The 23616-nt window shown below is 42.4% G+C and overlaps 1 protein-coding gene across 1 annotated transcript; it reads left to right on the plus strand.

Annotated features, from left to right (window-relative positions):
- Positions 1 to 8442: 8442 nt before the first annotated feature.
- LOC311338190 (uncharacterized protein) lies at positions 8443 to 23574 on the plus strand (the record flags this gene model as incomplete). The annotated part of the gene is made up of 6 exons (XM_084463432.1): positions 8443 to 8498; positions 9212 to 9304; positions 16748 to 17097; positions 17391 to 17537; positions 22172 to 22358; positions 22680 to 23574. The coding sequence occupies 6 exons, from the start codon at positions 8443 to 8445 to the stop codon at positions 23572 to 23574; spliced, it is 1728 nt and encodes a 575-aa protein (XP_084319558.1).
- Between the last annotated feature and the right edge of the window lie 42 nt (positions 23575 to 23616).

Consider the following 23616-nt stretch of genomic DNA (forward strand, 5'->3'; position numbering starts at 1 on the left):
GCACTGGATGATCGTATGTTTATTTTTTTACATACACACACATTTACATTACGAAATGATCACGCATTCACAATAAAACATTCCATAAGCTCCAAGGTGACTGTATGAATAAGTCTAAAATAACAAAAAATAAAAAATCCTTACATATTAACATGCATATTAACAATGGCATGTTAATATAATAATTTTGTAACTTTTTCAACTCCGTTACACATGCAGATGTGTATACTAAATGGCCCCTATGTCTCAACAGGCTGAGATAATTGAAAGTGAGTTGTGCCTTTCATGTAAACAGATGAGGTTTTTAATCTACAATCCAAATTCAAAGGCAGTTATATGCTCCATGTGCAAACAGAGGCACTGTGATCAGGATTAATTTCTTCAAACCGAGATCTCAAATTGAGATATTGTATTTCCCCCAAGTGAAGAGTAAACGTGAAGATTGGTTCTTTCACTGTCGTCAAAGCAGTCGTTTCACTAAAGCACAGGGAACGATTAACGGATCGTTCTAGTAAGTAATCATTCGTCATAGCCTGTACTTCCTACAGCAGTTAACTACAATCAATGTGACTAAATACTCGTATGGTAAGTAACTTTAATGCAATATTTTTAAAAAGCAACATTCCCCAACACCACAGCTCGCCAGCCGGCAGGTTTACATCTTTATACAGGTGTTAAAAGGTTGAGGTTGCAGCTGCTTTAGATTAAAGAGCTCTTTTCATAGGTCGTACTCGTAAAGGATGCCTTCTCCCGATGGCATCCTTGCAGGGAAGGACTTAATGATGCGCTCAATAGTGCAAACAATGACATTAGGAACAAACAAGGCTTGCATCTCCCCACATTGATGGGATAGATAATTGTGGCTCGATTTGCATGAGAATCGTAGTGGAACCAGTTGGGGTCCTGAGTAAATAAGGCTGCGCATAATGAGGCCGTATTCGTAATTAAAGGTGCAGTGTTACTAGCAATTAACCAATGACCTTAACAAATGTCAATCAAAATGTAATCTCCTGATCGTCAAGGCAGAGGCGACCGGAGAGATGGAGATAGAGGGAGAGGGAGGGAAGAGAGCGAGGGAAAAATGTCAGCATGTGCCATGCTACCTTCCAGGATTTTTTTTCCAGGGTTTTGCTTTAATCCTATACTTACACTGATTAGCAGCATTATCACTTGGCCATGGGAAATATTTGAGTCCCTGCGTGCTCTATTGGCTTTATGCACGCAGTTGAAATTCACAATGTGTAGACAAGGCCACCTCCTGTAATATGCGTGTTTTTTTTTGTGCTGCCGTAAAGTAATTACAATCCATTATCGGCCAACAGGTCCCAGGGTTCGGGGTCAACACAGATTTGATCAAATTACCCGTAAAAAGTTGCGGTCCTGGGTTTTTACCTCTGTTCAATTTCATGAACTCACCCTAATTGATTCAGGACTGCCGGGGCCCAGTTGGCGTCAATCCATCACAGGGCCACTACCTGCTCGGAATATAATAAAGAGCCCCGTCGGGCGGGCCGGCGCACCTGCCTCTCCCTGCTTACTGCCTTCCACATTCCTGCTGATGTCACGGACTGTTTGAGAGACGGATTATAGAGCCAACCCAAGCAACACTCACACACCTCCTCTGTGTCCTAACAAGCCGTACATTGACACCCGTAACGGGGCCATCAAATGGAGGCTGAGATCCAGCATTGTGCACATCACTGTCAAACAACTCATTTTTTGTCTTTTTTGGTTGCATTTTCTATGTTGCTCCTTCCAACATAACTACTCTTCTCTTCAAGAGCCAGTCGTTGGATTTACTGTTTCAATAAAACGGATGTAATTCTTCTCCTCCCCCCCCCATCCCTTCCGACCCTCAAACCCATTTTCGTCTTTATTACATTTATGGGCAGCACTGAATTATTCAACCAAACAGTGACAGTGGGGCCAGAGTTATGGTGGTCATCATTGTGCATCGCCGCTGATGTATCAGCACAATCATACAGAAAGAAATATAAAATACACCGCAGAGCTCGGCTAAGTTGTGCTTCTGCCACCTGTCAAAACACTTAGAAAGAAGGAGAGAAAAAGCAGGTACATTCTGCTTTCCACTTCTCGTCACAAATCCCTGCAATTGTAGCTTCACTACAAACAGCTAGAGAGGGCAAGCGGTGTTCAATCCCATTTCACAGAAGCATTCTCCCCGAGAACTCAGGAATTAAAAAAAGTAATGGTTTATCTTCGGCGTCTGCAGACAATTACATCAAAACCAAGCTAGGAGGCAATCATTTATTTTTCTCCACCAAGTTCCTTATCTCCTTGCTACTAAGAAATCAACGAGAACGTTGCAGCATATACGTGTCAAGTGACATTGAACACTTTCTTGTATGGGCCTAAAGGTCACTGAGGATTTAGAAGTGATGCTGTGTTGTTAATTCTTTTCCCCTGGTTTCTCAAAGACATCCAGAAGGTTGTAGGGGGAAGCTTCCCCGTGACCAGCAGCCACAGGGCGGACACCGTGCCTCGCGTCTCCTTCCAGGAGAAACCTTCCAGCTCAGAAGTCCCATCCCCTGCCCAGCCTCGCTCACTCGATCATCATTCCAGATGTGTCAATCAGCCGAGCGTGGAGACTGAACACTCATCTCCCAAAGAGATTATATGTCATCAGAGGATGGAGGCACTCACAAATCCCACCCCCCCCCCCAATCACACACTCACACACACATTTCTTCTCTCTCCCCGCTGAAGGGGCTTGAGAAGGAGCCCATTTCCTTCTAGGTGACAGAGGAGGTGGAGGGGCTGTGTTTGCGCAGCACTAGAGAGTGCCTCATTACAATGCGTTAGCATGTTGCTGGAAATAGTCTTGGTCAGGGGGCCTTAATCCCCGCTGTGCTTAATGAGGGGCCACACAGCCTCTTGGCGGGTCCAAGAAGTCATTAAGACTGCATAGAGGAGGAAGGGGTTGTGAGAGAGTGAGAGAGCTAGACAGAGAGATGGAAAGTTATTTTTATACAGTATTACTCAAATTGTCCCTGTCATTTGTAAATTTGATTTTTTTTTATACGGTTTACAACTTGCAATTTCACATGCATCACAATTTGCCAAAGCGCAACTGCTTTGGCAATGTTAATGTTTATTTTCCATTCCGATAAAGCTCTTTTGATAGTGCAATCTAGAAATGCACTGTAAACAAACAATTATGAGTATTAGTCATTGTTATAAATGACAAAGAATCAGATATTGAGGCAGAAATGCTCGGCTGAACTAGACAGGCTGCTGCCTCAGAGAGCCAGCTTTCCGATGGCTGCTCAAGTGTGAGAGTGAAAGGGAAACTGTTGTGAGAGGTTCAGAATGTCACTTACTAAACAATTATGCAGAGAAAGCTTGCAACAGATGTAATGCTGGTACTTTGGTCCAATGGTGTCATTACTGCCGAGAACTAGAGAACTAGAGAACTAGAACTAGAGAGAATCAAGAGAATATTTTCTATTATTCAAAAGTATGTTACGTTCACAACATTTATACATTAGTAGTGATGTGAACAAAATGAATATGTGGAGAAAGTTGTTGGAAGTCAAAGCAGCACAGTTACCATGGCATGAGCACAATGAACTGAAGCCTCATCTATAATTGGAATATCGGCAGGGAAGGTATCCATGATGAAAAGACAGATTAATTGGTCAGATAGAAAGGTCATGTCTGTATGTGATAGCTACATAGTTTACCCTTTTACTGCAAGCAACTTTTAAGATGTCTATACAAATGAATGAACAATAGCAAACAGGTGAATCGAGGTGTTATACATTTTTGTCAAACATCGCCGCAGGATTGATTTGACATTTGGATAAGATTACAATTTGGGTTTGAATGGTCATCTTAAAATGATGTGTGTTCAACATAAAGCCAATTACCTAGTTTAGATATGAGTCATCTCATTAAGATTACATAGTGTTCACGCTTTTGTCCGTTTTCAATACCATCACATTTATGAACTTGGAACTTCAAAGTATAGCGTCTCTTTGTCTTGAACCCTTGTGTTTAGCATACTAACAAAAAAATGAAACAAGACAGCTCCCTCTTTCAAATGAATCCCAAGCCCTACGGAGTTATAAAACACTGTCCATGAAACAATAGCCCCGTGCATAATTGAATTGGTTATTTATTTTCTTATTCTTTCAATAAACAATATTTTCCCACAAGACGATATGCATACAAATTTTCCCCTGTCTCATTTTTACTTTTATTCTGTTTTTTTGGCAGGGTTTAATTAATCTACTTAATACACATATATCCCCTGGCTTTCTAGCTAGTCAAAGGAGCTGCCTCTCCCAGTGTTGCTGGGAGACTAGGCTCATTATGAAAGTCATTCATCCTAGTGTTGTTCTCCTGGGTCAATATGTGATTGGAGCACTGTGCACACAGCTTGTTATGCAGTGAAATAGCTTCTTGTTCTTTTTTTAGATGCTAAATTAGCCAAACAATTACCCATCAACCCAAGTAGAAACTTGATTCTGGCCCTGAATTGTTCCGCCTGACCAGACCTGACAAAATGTTAACCTTGTCATCCCGTGCAAAGCAACTTAAATTATGCTTATAACATTCAATGTCCAGTATAACATTCAACTTTTACTAGAAATGTTGATTATTCTGTGCATTCCGTTTGGACCCGACCAAAGGTGTGTTCATATCCAATTTAATAAAACATCAATGAGCATGGGTCTAGGGATCTTGCTTAATGACTCCTTTTGGCCGGGAGTCGGACACCCTAACCTCACCAGACCCTCCAATTTTAGGTTGGCTCTTGTCAAGCTCAAAACTAAACAATGCTTAAGAAGCCTATTGCGTTTTGAATTGATTCCATATCCACATGGAATTGATTGAGTGCATTGTTCACCACCTAATCACCACCAACCCAACGTTACGTTATCAAACGCTTCTTGGCGGCCATAATAATCATACATATGAAGCAGTGGAACATCTGTAACCCTAATAACTGATTAAAGTTTTAGAGAAATACGTCAATACTTCTCCTGTATGGATTGTCCCATTTAAACATCATAAAATAAAAACATCTCAATCTTAAATAAATTGTGCCACTCATAATAATCTTTCCTGTCTTTTTCTATCCCTGCTACTGTTCTTTGTTCATGTTGCTGACACACACACACACATACACACACACACGTTTGGCACAGTGTTTTAAATGAAGACCGCCAACATTTCTAAATGCGCTCCAATTGAATGCACCAAACAAGCAATAACTGCAGAACACACCTCAGTCAACCCACTTTCACAGCAAACAAAGAAAACTTCCTTCAGGGCTTTCACTATCAACCCCCCCAACCCCATCACCGCCCACCCCCACCCCCTGCGGAGATAGATGCTGGGCGAGGTGGAGGAGGAGGAGGAGGAGGAGGAGGAAGCTGGACCATGGGCCCAGTGGCAGTGATTTCCTGCCAAATAGCTCTGTTATGATAAATCAGAGATCCCAGCCCCAGTTTTTCCAAGACATCTATAAGTCTCATTGGAAGGGAGCCAGGGAGCCCAGGCGCAGCGGAGCCGCTGCGCTGGATGCAGAGAAATTAGCAAGTTACTCTGCTGCGCTGGCTGGTCCAACACACACTAATGACCATTATTTATTTGTTGCTGTGAACCCAGTCCCAGACACTATCTACGTCAAGCCTTGGCTACCGAAATAAAAGCATTGCAATGCTAAAAGAGACAGGATAGAGGGAGTGGAGAGGAAGAATTGGCAGTCACCTGGCTTTGTTAATTGTGCATATTTGCACTTATCAAAGCAATTATAGGCCCCTGTGAATACAAACTACACGGAAGCGTCTAATGGCTTGAATAAACTTTTGAATAAACGTTTTTGCAAAAAATAAAGTGAGAGAGAGAGATCGTAGGAAGCTCGACAATCATGGAAATACTTATATGGTATAGTATATCGAAACTTTAATCTGGTATAATTCCAGAACGCAATTATTGTATTTTCTCTGCGGTAGAAGATACCTCGTTTGAACTACAATGAAATTTCCATTCTAAAGTGAAAACTTCTTCTAAAGAGCAGCCAGCAGGTGATATATGGTTAGCATTAATTGGCACAAATAGAATGAAGAGAAACGTTTATAGCTCAAAGCATGAGGGAGCAAAGAAAATGCAGCATGTGGCTCTTATAAGACATAATGAACGAATGTTGATTCTGTTGATCTGGTGATTCAGATCTGTCCATTAAAAATATGCACATTGGATGTGTATGATGTCAAACAGCACGGGTTCATTTATGAAATTATATGGATCACATCATTTAGGGCTAGAATGGTTGTCATGTAAAACATCTGAAATCCATTGAGTATGAGTTAAAATGTATTTACCCATATTATACATCTCAATTCATGAATAATACAAAGTGTTTTTTTCATTTTTATTTTTAGTTATTTTGTCCTATTAAAGCAATCAATGGGTTTTTAATGTAAGTGTTATGTGGTGGCATGTAAGTGGCATGTGTTCAAGTCACATGTTTATGGTACAGCAGGATCAGTAACAGTTTGAGTACAAGCTGGTCAAATACATACATAATGCTGATAATATTTTCTTTAACATACTACTTTTTACCGTTATAACCACCCAACCTTACAACCTCAACCTGAAAAAATGTATACGAATAATGAGACCACTCTTACATTCCAATGACAGACAAATTGAACTTGTGACCTCGACTAACATGAATTAAACAGTAAAAAATCATGAAAATGTATATTCTTAATACAGAACTTGTTCAATTCAATGTTGTATCAGAAAAGTCAAGGACAGAAACTACATGATGCAGAGACACATGGGGAAATGAATGCGTATAACCTTTGCGGTCAACATAAAATGGAAAGGAATGAGCATAAAATAAAACTAAATTAATGGAAGAGACAACTAGTCCAGCGCATAGACCTGAACCACAAATCTAGATAAATAGATGAACTTAGAGCTCAAGAGATGCAGAAAGGACAGACAGATAGGGTAGAATATACAGTCAAGCGATAGATCAATAAATATGGACGGATGGATGGATAGCGATAAGACATAACTAATGCCTGTGGAAATCTCCCATCTTCCTCTTCTGGAACGATTCCGGAAATTTGCTCATCGGAATAAAAGTCATCTGACAGTCGATGGAGTTGCTTCTTTCGTGCTTCACAAGTTGCATCCTGATTATTGTTGCTAAAATAAGTGACAGATATCTGAGAACAGTAGGGGCTGGTAAGGACATGAGATAACATGTGACCACCTTGCCATGAGCATTCATTCTCTGTTTTGTTGCTCTGTGTTTGTGTGTTTGTGTGTGTGCATGGGTGCACACATGTGGGTATTTGTTTTAGGGAAAGGATTTGGATGCCAATGACAGGCAATGGAATTGACCTGGTGAGACAGCTTGTACAAACCCCAGCATCTGCCCAGCCACACACACACACACACACACACACACACACACACACACACACACACACACACACACACGTAGAGACACTAATACATGACTCATGCCTGCACTCACACACACGCACACAGGGACACGCCATCAGGTCCCCTGTGAAGCAGAACAGTACCCTGCAAACAGTCTGGACTATAACCCCTTGATATCACTTAGCAAGCACTCAGCCTTATTATGATGTTTATTCAATTCATCAAGGGCAGAAAAAGGAATAACAGAGGGGATGCATGTGTGTGTGTGTGTGTGTGTGTGTGTGTGTGTGTGTGTGTGTGTGTATGTGTGTGTATGTGTGTGTGTGTGTGTTCTGGAATTCCTGCTATTAAAAAATGTAAAGATGTTTTTGGTCACTGTCAGCTGTAAAATACAATGCAGCTCAGAGCCATTCATCTTTCCAGAAAGATTTCTTGTCACTGAAGGGTCTTGGGGCCTATTTCCCTCCAAACGCAAACCACTGGTCTTGATAATCGAAAAGCACGCAAACGTCATGACAAATGGATAAACAACAGTGACAGTTGCTGTACGATTTTATTCATATATATAGAACGTGCACATTTCTTTATTGGTTGGAATTCTATTTTGATTTAAAACGTAATCCTGCCGCACCCACTCATTACATGGTGAATAATCAAGTCACCTTTTTGCCAATCACCACCTCAACCAGAGTTTAAACATTTGCCAACTTGGAGCCAATTGAGTAAATCATCAAAAATAAATATCAGTGATTGCAGAATGGTACTACAGGCAGAGCATTGCTCTGGTGAAATATGAAACGGCTTGACAATACAAAGAATACTGAAGGCGGTGGGGGGAAGCGGGGACACTGCCTCAACAGACTTGAGGCACGTAGAACCTGGCTGCTAATCAATGTAAATATTACATGAGGCTGGTCATTGAGAAAGTAATTGGTTTCTTTGGAGTTGGCTGCGACTGCCTCTGAGATTTATAATGTTGACTTACTGTACGAGACGGAGAGGATAATCATGGAGACAGTGTATCCCCAGAGCTCCACCCGTCTCCTAACCCACCCCCACGTCGGGTAAGGATTGCGATTGTTAGAGGGCAAAAAAGGTGTCAGGCTGAATTAACATGGGATGCATCATGCATTAGGAGGCTGAGACCTGGCAGATGATGAAGAAGAAAAGCAACAGCAGGGTTTGATCTAGTCAAAGAAAAGTTGCACAGAGTTTCACATGCAGTTTTTGTGTATGTGCAGCCCTTTCATCTACTCCGAAATTGCATTTCGTGTCTCTGTCTTGCTCTGTATCCCTCCTTCCACCATGCCGATTCACTTTGGGCTGAAGTAAAATTGATTTGCATAATGAGAGGATATCAAATTGACTGGGGTACATGGGGAAGGAGAGCCATGGAAAGGGTCTTCTCTGGTGATGAAGAGGCTATAGCCCGATGGTGGATGGGAGAAGGTGAAAGAAAAGGAACAATAAAATGCAATTATACTGCCGCCATCAAAAACGTCATTCCGGCAGGAACAAATACCAAGATAAGCGGTTCGCATTATTTCATTTTACAAAGCCACAAAGACTCATTTAAAGCCGCAGCCAGCCCTACAACCACACAATTCCTCTAATCACCGGCACTGAAAAAGCCAAATTAGAATGTTGCAAACCCCGGCGATAGCCCCCGCCTACTAGCTGTTGTTACTAATTACATTTCTGTTATCATGCTAATGCTTGGCAGGGTTCAACACCAATCCGCCTCTAATTACTCTGTTATTTGTTATTTCTCATTTAGGGGGACCCATTCTGTGAGCCTGGGATTGCTTGTGATCGTGATCCCAACGGATGACAGTGGCAGGGGTGTACAGGGGGTGTTTTGTACCACATGGTACCCACACGCCATAAGAAGTCTCTAAAGAGACAAAAACAAAGTCCAATAAGGGCTACTATGTGTTATTTTATATGTTGAAACAAAAATAATTGCATTTAGTTTTGTAAGCCACACTGGATGTCCATTTTTCCTGTTATCTTTCTTGTTATTATATAGATCACACACCCTTAATAACTTTCTTCCTCTGTCTATAAATGTCCATGTTCAGCTCAGTTCAGGTGCTTTTACAAGCAGTTGTATTAATGTGTGTCCCACCGGGCCTGCTGAATCAAAGAAGGGAGAGAAGACAGAAAGACTAGGCAGCTGTGGTGATAACACGGGAAGGGGGTAAGGGTCAGAATTCACTACAAGCACACACCACAATACTAACTGAGACAGTAAACAAAGAAGGATGATTTGAACCTCCACATCACACTACTGTGAGGAGAACAACAGACTCCCACAGTTTTGCAGTAGAGCAATACAAGTCGAAATACACTATAAATGCAGACAATAATAATTGGTGTTTGAATCTTCAATTATTACAAGCAATAACAAGGAGTTCTGATGCTTCAGAAAACAATCTCACAAACATACCATTCTCCCTGTTGCACTATTCAACATTGATCCATGCATTGCCCCATGCGTCATGAGTGAAAAATGTCACGGCCCGGCTAAATATGGAGACACACCAAGGTCAACACAGTCTCCGAGAACGTCAAATTTCGACTAGTGGCAAGGGCACTTCAGTCAGTCAGTCACTGATGGGAAAGGTACCCTTTGGCGTCCCCTGCAGACGGAGAAGGGATTCAATTCACTACAATGTAATGCCATCCCCGTCGATGTTTGACGTTCAGACCGGGTGCTCCAGCAGCCCATTCACTCCTGTATTAACCTGACTACGGCTCTAATAGACGTTGTGAGCATCTTTCCTATTGGATAGTTATTAGGATTTTTTTTATGTGAAAATGGCGGACATACTTTTTATTCTGGGTGGAAAATATGTATTAATATATTATAGTAATTACGCCATTTAAAGTGTTTATGTAAACATTTTTTGCGAGAAATTTGCATTTTACTTTCATAATCTTCGCTCGGTAAATGTGTAGGATGTTAGGTTTGAAAGGTAGGATGAAGAATATTTCAGGTCTCGACAGAAATATAATAACATGGTTGCTATGACGGTTGCTAAGATGGATACTGAAACCAGCAGCTCGCATGCCGTTTAAATCATGACTGTAAAACCATTGTCTTTGCTGATTATGTTATTTCATGTAACTGTGTAATGATGTTCTCTTATTTAACAACTTTAACAACAAAAAAAACTTTAGTACATTTTTTAGAGCAGGTATGGCGTCTTCTTTCTTGTGATTTAATAGAGCAGGTTAACAGACCATTTTCTTTGCTTCGAGGAGGTCTGGTGGTCTCCGTATATAATAAATAGATAAATTAATTGGGAATTTATTTTCAACATCAGAAAGGGGGCGGGCTGTGCAGGATTCTTCAAAACAAGTAGGCTACAATAATCCAATTTATCAGAATTTTTCAGCAGACCCCCTCAAAAACTGAAACTAACCATGTTCCTTAAATCCAGTCTCATTCCAGATTGAAATAAAACTGCGTTGGTCCACAGCGGAAAATGCATTACCATAACGGCTCTGAACATGTGACACGCCTACATTTTTTTGGCCCATTCTTTTCAATGGGCCTGCGTCACGTGACTTGCTGTGATGGTTGCCATCGATCGTCCCCCATATCTTTCTATTTTCCACAGTTTAGACTTGTATAATTAATAAGTTACTTTTGTAATCAACTTGTTTTGTATTTTTTTTTTATCTCCGTCTGGTTGCTAGTTACGTCAGAGATGCGCACGGACATATTTGGTAGTGACACAGCCTATAACCTATTCGTCAAAGCAAAACACCAAGCTCATTGATTTAACGAGCAGGGTTATTTGAAATAATTCATTAAGTTATCATGTGTGAGAGGTCATTCCTCCTCCTGAGTGTGTATTGACTATTTCTGATGATTGAAATCCTCATTGCAAGCTTCCTATTTATGTCTAGTGTACCCCTACTGTCCACAAGCACCCCCCCCCCCCCCCTCCCCATATGGATATGGAGAATTGTTGCTACGTCCCAGTGGTGGTGGTGTCATATATATGAAAGAGGGCATTCAAATATACTACAATGATCAACTAGCAGGCCGAAGCCCTAAAGGAAGTGATGCAATAGGTAACTTCTGAGTCAAGGCCAGTAACAAGTAAGATATAGACCTGGGGTCTCTTTTTTATCAATGGGGGTCTCAAAGGACACATAGGATTATCAACTTGGGGGCACCAGCCCTACAAGAAATTACTCAGCAAGTGCTCCATCTGATCTCGTTGCACCTCACCGGCTCGCTTGAAAGATTTTGACCTGAAGTTGCATATCTGAGAATATCAGGCCTCTTTTTAATAATGACAAAAAGTTATGAGAGAAATGCACATTAACTTTTTGTTATCTCATAAGGGGTGTGGTGCTAGCTCCTTTTGACCTCAGACTTCAAAAACTTGTCCACAGGCCAGCTGTGTCTACACACCTTAAGGCACACATTTACACCTCCATCCCACCAAAAATGGGGACTAGAAACTAACCTCTTATTCTTAGTCTTATTCACATTTACCTTACTGTTGGAGGTCATGCCCCTTTTCCAGCCTTTTCGAGATAGATAGACATGCCAAAATGTATACACACATTTCCCAGGGTCCTGAGAACGACATATCTGAGATTTGGAGTTCTAGCTCTTACAGAAAAAAAGTTTTCCAAAATTGACAGTTTTTTGGACAAAGCCTCTCAGAAATGTTGTGTGCAAGACCTAGTGGATCAGAATGTGGTGGAAAGAAGAATTTTTGGGATAGGAAGGTCCTACCACCCTGAAACTTGAATACCTTATTCTAGGGCCTAACTGGGACCCCCACACCGAAACTTGGCCTTCTCAGACCCCGAGGGCAGGGAGGGGGGGGTCTGAGACCAACAATTTTCACAGAGTAATCCCAAGATGCACCCTGAAGGTCTAATGGACAAGATTCTATCTCTTGTCAACTAATTTAGATTAATTTCTAGCAACGGCTTGTTGCCAATGCGTTCCCCCCCCCCCCAATATGGACCCCCCTATAAAAGCCTTGGCCACCCTCTTGCCACCCCTTGAAAAAAAGTCTGGCTCCGCCACTGGGAGCCCCCAAGTTGATAATCACATGTGTCCTTTGAGACCCTCTTTGATATAAAAGAGATCCCAGGTATATAGCTTACTGCTTAATGTCCTCGCCTCAGCCACCTATTGCATCACTTTCTTTAGGGCTTCGGCCTTCTAATGAATCACTTTAGTATATTTGAATGCCCTCTTTCATTTATATGACACCACCACCACTGAGACGTGGCAACAATTCTCAATATCCATATTGGGAGGGGGGGGGGGGTGCTTGTGGACAGTACGGGTACACTAGACATAAATAGGAAGCACACTCAGGAGGAGGAATGACCTCTCACACGTTATAACTTAATTAATTGTTTCAAATAACATGCCTCGTTAAATCAATGAGCTTGATGTTTTGCTTTCACGAATAGGTTATAGGCTGTGTCACTACAAAATCTGTCCATGCGCATCTCTCAGGGTGACGTGACTAGCCACCAGACAGGGATAAAAAAAAAAAAAAAGGTCAGAAAGTCAAGTTCAATACAAAAGTAACTTATTAATTATAAGTCTAAACTGCGGAAAATAGAAAGATATTCCAAGGTGAATTTTGAAGGACACCTTAGAATATCTGTTGTCTATTTCCTAGCCAGCGGACCCTAGTTTACGACAAAAACAACACAGCCGCACTTAACGTCGTTAACATGGTTTGGAGCAGAGCTATGAATGAATGATATGTTACAATGAATGTTTTTGTTTGAATTCATGAAGTCGTTTGCAACGTGAACGGTGCATACATTGTGTACATTAATGTTCCTCATCACAGCATCCCGCTCCTATCACAGGAACCTAGAATCAATATGTTCGGGGGTTTATTCAGAATATTGTGCATATAACGTGTACACACGTACATGTATTAAATGCAGGATATATGCGTGGATGTTACAGAAAATGACTAAATGAAAATAGGCCCAACTGCCTATGTAGTTGGAGAGTAGACTATTGATATAATAATTATGAATGAGCGAGAATTTACACCGATTAGAATAGAAATGCAACAAGCAAACAGCACATAGAGAGTGAGAGTTATCACCAAAACTAAAACCATCTATCTCTTAAGCTTAAGCAAAATGCAAATCCTCCTGACAAATAATCGCATCATCACACAAGCTGTGTGTGAACTTCAGTAGAATATGACAACGGCCCGGGGTGAAAAACGCATGACAGCAGATAGCCCTACCACACAAAACCAACAAAATGTCATGTAAGCCAAGCCACAATTGCCGCTTTTCCACCAACAGTAACAGGCACGTCGCGTTTCAATCTAAAAAAGTAGGCTACCTCTTTAACGTGGGCGGGTCATAGAAAAGAACCTCTCCAACATGGGCGGGTCGTCATTAGGTTTTAATCCCGGGAGACGGGATTCCCGGGAAATCTGAATCTGATCAAGACTATTTCCTGATTCCCGGGAAAGGTTATGATGGGAAATAAAATAAAATAAAACGCGCAATGACTGCGCGTTTATTGTTGTCATACGTTAACGTTGATCGAGGCGAAACTCGAGCTCTGGGAAAGGAACGACACAAAAACGAAAAAGCGAAACGCTGATACGTGTCCCCCTCAGGAGCGGGTCCGTGGACTTCAGCCACGCCGGACACACACAACCACGCCGGACAGACACACACAACCACGCACAGCCTAACTCTAGCCCCGGGAAAGGAGTGACACACGGCGAAACTCCGATCCGTGTCCCCCTCGGGAGCGGGTCCGTGGACTCCAGCCACGCCAGTCACACACTGCGGTTTCTCACTGTCCATGGTTCTGAAGTCTGTCGCTGCTGTGTGCGCGCTGTCATGATACAGCGCACACAGCATTACATGAAATGTTATGCACATTTACCGTGCATAATGACCGCTGAGTTGGTAAATTTACAGATTGACTGGTAATTCTGCACAATGACCATTTTCCCAAATAAGCCTTAACATACACAAAACAGTGGCAGAGGCGGCCAGAATAAAATCAGTTGGCACGGCGGCCTATACGTTTTTAAATAACTTACCCTTTGATGATCGCATTACTTGAAAACAAAGTCCATCCTCCTGTCCTTTTGGATGAAGTGGTTGATGGCGACTGATCCTTTGCTTTTAATTTAATTTACTTTTGCTCCTTGGTTGATCCCGTCATCCTCGGGTATCGCGTATAGTTGGTGGAGTTGAAATGCCTTTCAAAAGCTTTGGTTTTCTGAACCAATTTTAGCTCTGGCCTAGAGGGCCCTGAAGGTTCCCCTCTGAAACACACACACACACACACACACACACACACACACACACACACGCGCGCGATCGGATGGTTCCGACTGGGATTTTCTTTGCCGTTGCGATGAGTTTCCTATACAACATATACAATATAAAGAAATTATATAAAACAAAACCCCAGCCTCTTTAATTTTAAAATAGTACGTCAATATTTTGAATGAATAGGCCTACATTTGTTATATATGTAAAATGTTCCTATATATAGCCTATTATTATATCTTACATACTACTATTTTAAAACATGGGAATGCGAAATGCATCCTGGGATATTTAACGGTCCCAAGTCCACACAAGTCACCATCCTCGGTAGAACCATAGACATCTTATCATAGATGCAGCATTGGCTGCTGTGACGTGAGAAATTCGGCCGCCATCTTGAAGTGTGTGGATGAGGAGCCGGTGAGCAGCCTAAATTGACAGGTAGCGTCTACAGAAGAAAACAAGGATGCTGGGCTGGTATTCAACGTATTCCTGCTCAAATGAGCGGACCGTCGAAAATAGGAATCGGGGGATTACTTTTCACAAGTAAGATTTAACATTAACGTACTATTGGTTGTATTTTGTGAAAAAAAATATTACCACAGAGTTGATAAGGAGCAAAGATCTTCAATAGTACTGAAATTGTAGCCGCTAGCAAACAAGAGTATGACCATATTATAATTGCTTGTCAATGAAATGAATGAAATGAAAAAATGATGGAGATAAAGATTGTAAAAGCCAACAGGGGTAAAAGTTAGGACCACAGTCCAGATTGTGTAGGGGGGGTAATATGTGTCAGCTAACTAGACAATCAGATGGACAGTGGCTATACAGTATAGCTAGTCTAGCTTTCCAACCATCCTTGTATTTGGCCCTCATCGCACCTGAAGTCCCATCCTTATGACTGCCCTACCATCACCTGTTGCTGTCCCCTTGACCGGATTCCTGGCCTGCACTGCCTAGCGATCCACTACTGCCCTATGACAATTCCTAATCCCTATGACAATTCATCCCTACACTGGACTATTTGAACTTTCTGACACTAAATGGAATTCATGCATTATCATACTGGTTATGTAACCATCCTACCTCTTTGTAACATACACCCAGGTGGCTCTAAACACCATGTTCTATTCTCTACACTTAACTAACCTATTCATTTATCATGTATACAAACTTTACTGCCCTGTAACTGACCCTAGGCAGATGGGTCAGGCCCTTGAGTCATGGATCTGCTCAAGGTCCGCCCCTCGCCCCTGTTACTCATGGGCTCACTCTGAATGTTCAACACTCTGTAAAGCGCCATGAGACATGTAATGTCTTGGCGCTCTATAAATAAAATTGAATTGAATTGAATGTTAACTTGTGTATAATTCCCAATTTTTATTGATGTATTTGCACTTTTAATCTTGCTGAATTCTACAAGGCAAATAAATTAAGTTAAAACTTAGTTCTCGGCCCCAATCGTCTTTGTAAGGAAATGTTCTATTTTGTCTTTATTATTTTGTCAGAATGCACTAGAATGCTTCATTTGTATGTGAAAATCACAAAAAAATCTTCTGGGGGAGGATGACCCCAGACCCCCCTACAGGGGTTTGGTTTACAAACATTCAGCCCCACCTAAAACAAAATTCACCAGCCGCCACTGATTATGATGCATTCTCATTTTAGGCAAAATGTAAGACAATACTTTCTCAACAGTATAATTGTAACCTTGAATAAGTCGTTCAAGTAACAATATTCAAATACTAACATTGTTGGGTAAGACAGAATTTGGTTTTATTCTGAATCCAGTGAAACAGATTGGTGGGTTTAGCTGATCTAAAAACTTTCAGGTGTTTATATATGTTTATGTTTAAGTATTTGGCAGACGCTTTTATCCAAAGCGACATACATAAAAAATACATATAAAACAATCACTGTAAACATTATAATCATTTAAGGGAAGAATGTAATACAAAATATTACACACAGGACTCCTGTTTGTGGATTACAGCTCTGCCTTTAACACCATCATCCCCGACCTCCTCCACAGCAAACTGACCCATCTGAACATTCACCCCCTCCTCTGCTCATGGATTACAGACTTCCTCACCAACAGGACTCAGTATGTCAGGCTGGGCCCACAGCTCTCACAGCCCCGCACAGTTAACACCGGTGCCCCCCAGGGTTCTGTGCTGTCCCCCCTGCTCTTCTCCCTTTACACCAATGACTGCACCTCTGGAGACCTTTCTGTCAAAACCATCAAATATGCGGACGACACCACCATAATAGGCCTCATCTCCAACAACGATGAGTCAGCCTACTGCAGAGAGGTCAGTCTCCTGGAGTCCTGGTGTGCAGTCAGTAACCTGGAGCTTAACATCAATAAAAGCCCCCGACTCATCCTCCTCTGGTCATTAACAACTCATCCGTTACTGTGGTAGAGCACTTTAAGTTCCTGGGCACAACCATCACCAACACACTCAAATGGGACAATAACATCTCCCAACTAGTGAAGAAAGGCCAGCAGCGCATGTTTTTCCTCCGCCGCCTGAAAGGACTACAGGTCAGTCCCCCCATCATGGTATAATTCTACAGAGCGGTCATTGAGAGTGTGCTAACATCCTCCCTCACTGTCTGGTTTGCCTCTGCGTCAGCCCGCGCAAAGGCCAGGCTACAAAGAGTTGTCCGGGCAGCAGAGCGGATCATCGGCTGCCCCCTGTCCCCCATCATGGACCTGCACAGCTCCAGGTCCATTAACAGAGCTGTGAAGATTGCGGCCGACCCCTCTCATCCTGCCAATAGTCTGTTTAATCTTCTCCCCTCTGGAAAGCGGTACAGGGCTATTTTGCCCAAAACATCACGCCACCGCCACAGTTTTTTCCCCCAAGCAATAGCCCTCCTAAATAACTCTTAAACTTGGACTCCATTGTACTCTATTTTTATTTAACACTGCACTATCTACATTCCTATTAATTTATTGCTCATCCTGTTTGTCCTTGTATTGTGTTTTTGTCTTTCTGTTTTACTGTGTTGCCTGCATGGAGAATCAAATTCCTAGTATTTGTATACATGGCGAAATAAAGTTGAATTGAATTGAATATCAATACAAAGTGTCAAAACAGAATAAACTCTCTGCTGCTGCAGCAACAGAGATACAGTCTATAGGTCCCTAAGATATATAGATATCTAATGTATTCATACATTGTTTATGTAGGATATACATATATGTATATATAACCTAATCATATTGTTTCTTCAACTTAAAAATAGCTGACCGTTTTTTTTTCTGCTTCTCAGGGACGGCACGCGAGTCCATAGCAACCGTCATAGCAACCATGTTATTATAAAGTATGTCCGCCATTTTCACATTAAAAAATCCTAATAACTATCCAATAGGAAAGATGCTCACAACGTCTATTAGGCCTAGAGCCATAGTCGGGTTAATACAGGAGTGAATGGGCTGCTGGAGCACCCGCTCTGAACGTCAAACATTGACGGGGATGGCATTACATTGTAGTGAATTGAATCCCTTCTCCGTCTGCAGACGACGCCAAAGGGTACCTTTCCCGTCAGTGACGGACCCTAAAGTGTCCTTGCCACTAGTCGTAATTTGACATTCTCGGAGTGAGACTGTGTTGCCAAGGTCTAACAGCAAAAGTAATCATAATTTATTGATAAACAGAAGTTAACAAAAATAATGGTGTAACAAAAGTCAAATGGTGTCTGGAGAGGGAGAGAGCCAAGGGCAGACTGGTGAGCCTTATATCTGCCGCCCCCACTGATTGTGCAGCTCCACCCACCAGGAATCACCTGAGAGGAGAGAACGACAGGGAGGAGCAAACAACGATTGTGCAGCTCCACAACACCACACAAAGACAGCCAGAGGGCCGTCACAAAAATATTAAAGATATTCAAAAAGCTTCAATATCATCCCAAGTTCAAAAGCTCCTGGTTCTACAATGGTGGAGCGAGCTCCCTACTGCTGAAACCCTACCCATATTCCGAAAACTCATCCCTCAGACTGCATCCTGCTCCATGAAAAATATAAAAACTAATAATGGATAATGGAATAAAAACATAACAGAAATGTCATTTCTTGTTCCTTCTTAAAAGTTATTTTTTATCTATCTACAATAGCTAGATAACTACACATTATTAACTTGTCATATGTACTACACAAGAAGGCTATTCATGCACCTTGCCATTTACTGAGGTGGAGCTCTGGCCAGGCGCATACTGTTGTGCAGAGAGCGAGTACTGTCATGCAGGGTTGCCAACTCTCACGCATCTGGCGTGACACTCACGCTTTCAGCATCAATCTCACGCTCTCACGCACACGCAAAAAACCCCCCCAAAAAAAACCTGTTAGATCTCTTGTTGCTTCGAACGAATTGCCCCCCGCCCCCCCACCAACAACAATTCCACCCATGGACCCTGTTATAATGTAAGCATTATAAGATTCTACAGAGACTCACTCCGGCCAAAATCCCAAAGTTGGCAACCCTGTGTCAAGACTGTCATGAGTGTTGCTGAAAGCATGCGTGAGACAAACCAGTGTGAATACTAAAGCCTGCATTTGCTAATAGTAAAATGATTCAAATAGAGTGTGAATGGGGACAAAAACATCAGTTTTATATTTGTAATGTCGTGTATTCTATGTTAAACCGAAATAACCAACATAAGTAATTTGATGAATATAGCCCCTTTAGTTTTAAGGATTTTACCTCGTTGGACATGTGATTCTTGGTCTCTGGACAAGGAAATGTTCAAAATGGCCCCTTGCCCTGCCTTTTTTATTACCTCCCTGAAATCACCTGAGCAGGCCTAAGACTCCCGGGGCCTAGGTTCAACCCTGTTACACATGGACTTATGAAGGCTTCTCGGATCCTCTCCCTCTCTCACTCACTGTCATATAAATAATAAATGAGCACTAAATCCTCATCCTTTTCCCCTCGGCAGGTATCAGAGTTGTGTGGTGAAGATAGATGTGTGAACCAAAGGGTTTTCTTAACAAACCTCTTCATTCCGCCAGGGAAATAGGATCCGTGCTGGTAAAAACATATCCAACTTGCATGTTGCAGATTTGATACGTAATTCAAAGCCTACATCCCCGTTTGGTACCCGGACACACTTCCACAGATGTAAGCACACATGCGTTATGAACCGTGCCCCTCATACCTTATCCAACACAGACAGCCAATTCACCTTTTGAAAGCTTACTGATTAGCATTAGTGTTTCCTCATCCCGGTCTCTTCTCTTTTCCAATTAGAATCAGACAACTCGTCCACTGAAGTGGCCTCAGAGAGGATCAGTGGTCTCACAGCAAACTATGGTTTCTGTTTTTTTTTTCTTCTAGGGTGACTGGATGTCTGTAATACACATTGAGCATCTGCCAAAAGCCCTGACAGCATCTAATAAATATATAAACACAAAAATTAAATATAGATTTAAAATAAATCCACAGATCATACACAACATCCACTGTTCTGAATTTAATGTTGGTGATGTTGTTGAATATGCTATTTTGGCATTAATATAAATACATGTTCTATGATCCATCAGAAATCACCAGAGTATATCATACATTGTCACTGGTGTCACACATTGTGAATAAATGTTTCTTGTTGTGGAATAGAACAGCTGAATAAAAGAAGGTTGAATACATGAATAGTCAATCAGGAGAAAACACCTGTTGAACCAACCGACCCCATCAGTTATCCTAAGTGCACACATTGTCAAAAAAACACCAGGACTACAGCACACTCCTTAAAAAAAAAAAAAAAAAGGAAAACGGAGTTAGAGAATTTTTCCTCCAGCCTTAGATATGTTCAGTGCCCTGTCAAACCTCAGGTGAATTATGGTCTCCATTTAAAGGAGGATTGATCCAACCGAGCCAAGCTTTTTTAGGCCTACAGTGAAAGTGGTAAGCTTGCCTTCATGCAGACTGTGCTGCTGATATACGCTTTCCACCCACATCTAACTTCAGTGACAGGGTAAAAGTGTAAGACTGGAGATTTGCTACAGGCTGTTTCCTTTACAGGCTTTCCCAGGAAGAGAAGCTCATGCTTGAAAACTCAGCCCAGTGGAGAGAGAGAATGTCTTGACACCTATTATATCCACCATTAAGCTTACATTGAGTGCTAGTGATGAGGCACCGTATTGCTCTGTACCAGGCCTGGACAATCTATGTCAGCTCAATAAGGCTCTTTGTACTTTCTCCGAGCCTTCCAAAATAATTATAGTTCAAATTACTTCATTCAGTTTGGTTTTGGGCTGGAATAGAATGCAGGAAGGGCTAGAAAAGCTAGAGATGGCAAACAAACCAGTCCTACTGTGGGTTTGGTTAGTTTGTGTGCAGGTCTGACTTAGTTGTTTTTTTTTCATTGCTTTTTGTTTTATTTATTCTTTTATTGTTGCCGTGTTTTTTGTTAAAGCCTGGTGCCTCGAGGCAGTGCTGGCTAAGTGACAGCAGATATTTCCCCCCCCCAAACCATTAGGAATGAAAGGGGGGGTGACACTTGACGATGGTGCAGGTGGAGCGATGGCCTTAGGGGAAGAAGGCGTCATTCTGCAGCTCTGGCGGTGCCTATGAGAGTGCAAAGCCCACAGAAAAAGGGTCTCAAGGGCATCTACAAAGAGACAAGTAAGAGGATCAAGCTAGCTTTCAACTGTGTAAACTAGCTAGTTATGTTGTCAGATTCTCTGTGTAGCCCTGTGAAAAATAAGGGAATTTGCCGGTAACCCAGAAAACGAGGAGTGGGAGATAGAGAAGTGGAGGTTGCTTGCAGCCTCGAGCAGGAATAATAGGACAACAATGTTAACGGAGATTTGCCGTTCTGCACAAAGTTGAGTTGCACAAAAACTATTATTTTAATTTAAGGATATCTAAATTAAAATACCTTTAATTTAGATATCCTTCATTTTACCACATTATGTTAACAAAGAACAAAGAATTGTAAAACCTGTTTAGAGATTGTTGAGTGACACACTTTAGTTTTATGTACTCAGCTTTACAATAACAGATTGAAGAAATTAAGTTCTGTTTGTTATCTCTTGTTGAAATGCAGTTCATTATTTCTGCCACTATGTGTCGCAGTCAGATAAGCCAGAAGTCAAATGTCAGGTTGTCACATGTTGTGTTACTGTGTGTTCACACCGCACTTTGTCCCATTTCGCCTATTCGCGCGAATAGGCGAATGTTGCCGCGCGACAAATCATAATCTGTCGCTGTGCATTTTTGTGTGCATTCGCGGGGCGAATTATTCGCGGGGCGAATTTTTTTTTTGCCTGGCAACAGTCCTTCATGCCAATTCAGTCTCTCATCAACCATGGCCGAGATAACCACCATTGCGTGTCTGTATCTGTTGTGGAAGAGGGAGAGACGTCGGAATGCCCGTCGTTTATGGGTTCATCATGTAAATCGGAGCCGTACAGAGCTCGGTGAATTTCACCGTCTTCTCCAGGAGCTCCGTCTGGACGACGACCGCTTCCAGCGGTATTTGAGGTTGACTCCGGCCCAGTTTGATGACCTGCTAGCTAGGATCGGTGCTAGGATTTCACGGTTGGACACCAACTACAGGCGCTCCATCTCGGCTTCGGAGCGCCTGTCCATCTGTCTCCGGTGAGTGCTAGTTTCATAAAGTTGTGTGTCGAAATCTAACATAAACATAAACATTTTCCATGGTAGACAGCGCCATTTAGTGGACGTAGCAGATTACATATTCCGATGATTGATTGATTATCCTCTGCCGACAATAGTATAGTATGTAGTCAAATACAATAAATAGATCAATTATGTTGATGAAATATTACTCTTTGTAAATGTGGCTTTTTTTTTTATAAATAGACGTGGCAAAATGATTGTAAATGTATGATTGTTACACCTATAGTATCTTCACTACAACATTTCATTTCAATTATTATTATTTTTTTTATTCTGCAGATACCTAGCCACTGGGGACTCCTACAGGACCATCGCCAACAGCTTCCGTGTTGGGGTCTCCACTGTCTCCGGCATCATCCCTGATGTTGCCACTGCCATCTGGGACTGTCTGGTGGAGGAGTTCATGGCTGTGCCCACAACAGATGGGTGGAGGTCCATTGCAGGGAGGTTTGAGGAGCGGTGGAATTTCCCTCTTTGTTGTGGAGCATTGGATGGCAAGCATGTGGTCATCAAAGCCCCTGCTCACTCTGGATCCCAGTTCTTCAACTACAAGGGAACTTTCTCTCTGGTTCTCTTGGCAGTTGTAGATGCGGAATATTGTTTCCGGGTGATAGATGTCGGGGGCTACGGAAGAACCAGCGATGGTGGGATTCTGGCCAACTCTGCTTTTGGTGCAGCGCTTCAGTCTGGCACCCTCCAACTGCCTGCTGACCTGCCACTACCAGGAGCTGACCACCGAGGACCACAGCCACACGTCTTTGTGGCTGATGAGGCCTTTCCACTCCGGAGAAACCTCATGAGGCCATTCCCTGGTCGCAACCTGCCAAGAGAGCGCCGGGTATTCAACTACCGTCTGTCCCGGGCTCGGCTGGTTGTGGAGAATGCCTTTGGGATCCTTTCTTCCCAGTGGAGGGTCTACAGGCGTGCCTTCGAGGTCAACGTAGACGTTGCGGAGAAGTGTGTGAAGGCTACCTGTGTTCTCCACAACTTCCTGCGGAGGACAACCCCCCCAAGTGCATTGAGGGGGAACATCCCAGTTGGTGAGGAGGACCCACTGCCAGGTCTGGGAAGAGTTGCTGCCAACAACTCAGTGAGGGAAGCCATCAGGATTCGGGAGGCCTTCACATCCTTCTTCTCCGCAGAGGGAACCGTCCCATGGCAGGACAACGTGTAGCGCACCAGCACACCCAAAACGGCTCTTTTAAGAGCCACCCAC

This window comes from Micromesistius poutassou (assembly GCF_964030765.1).
Source record: "Micromesistius poutassou genome assembly, chromosome: 2".
Classification (NCBI taxonomy): domain Eukaryota; kingdom Metazoa; phylum Chordata; class Actinopteri; order Gadiformes; family Gadidae; genus Micromesistius; species Micromesistius poutassou.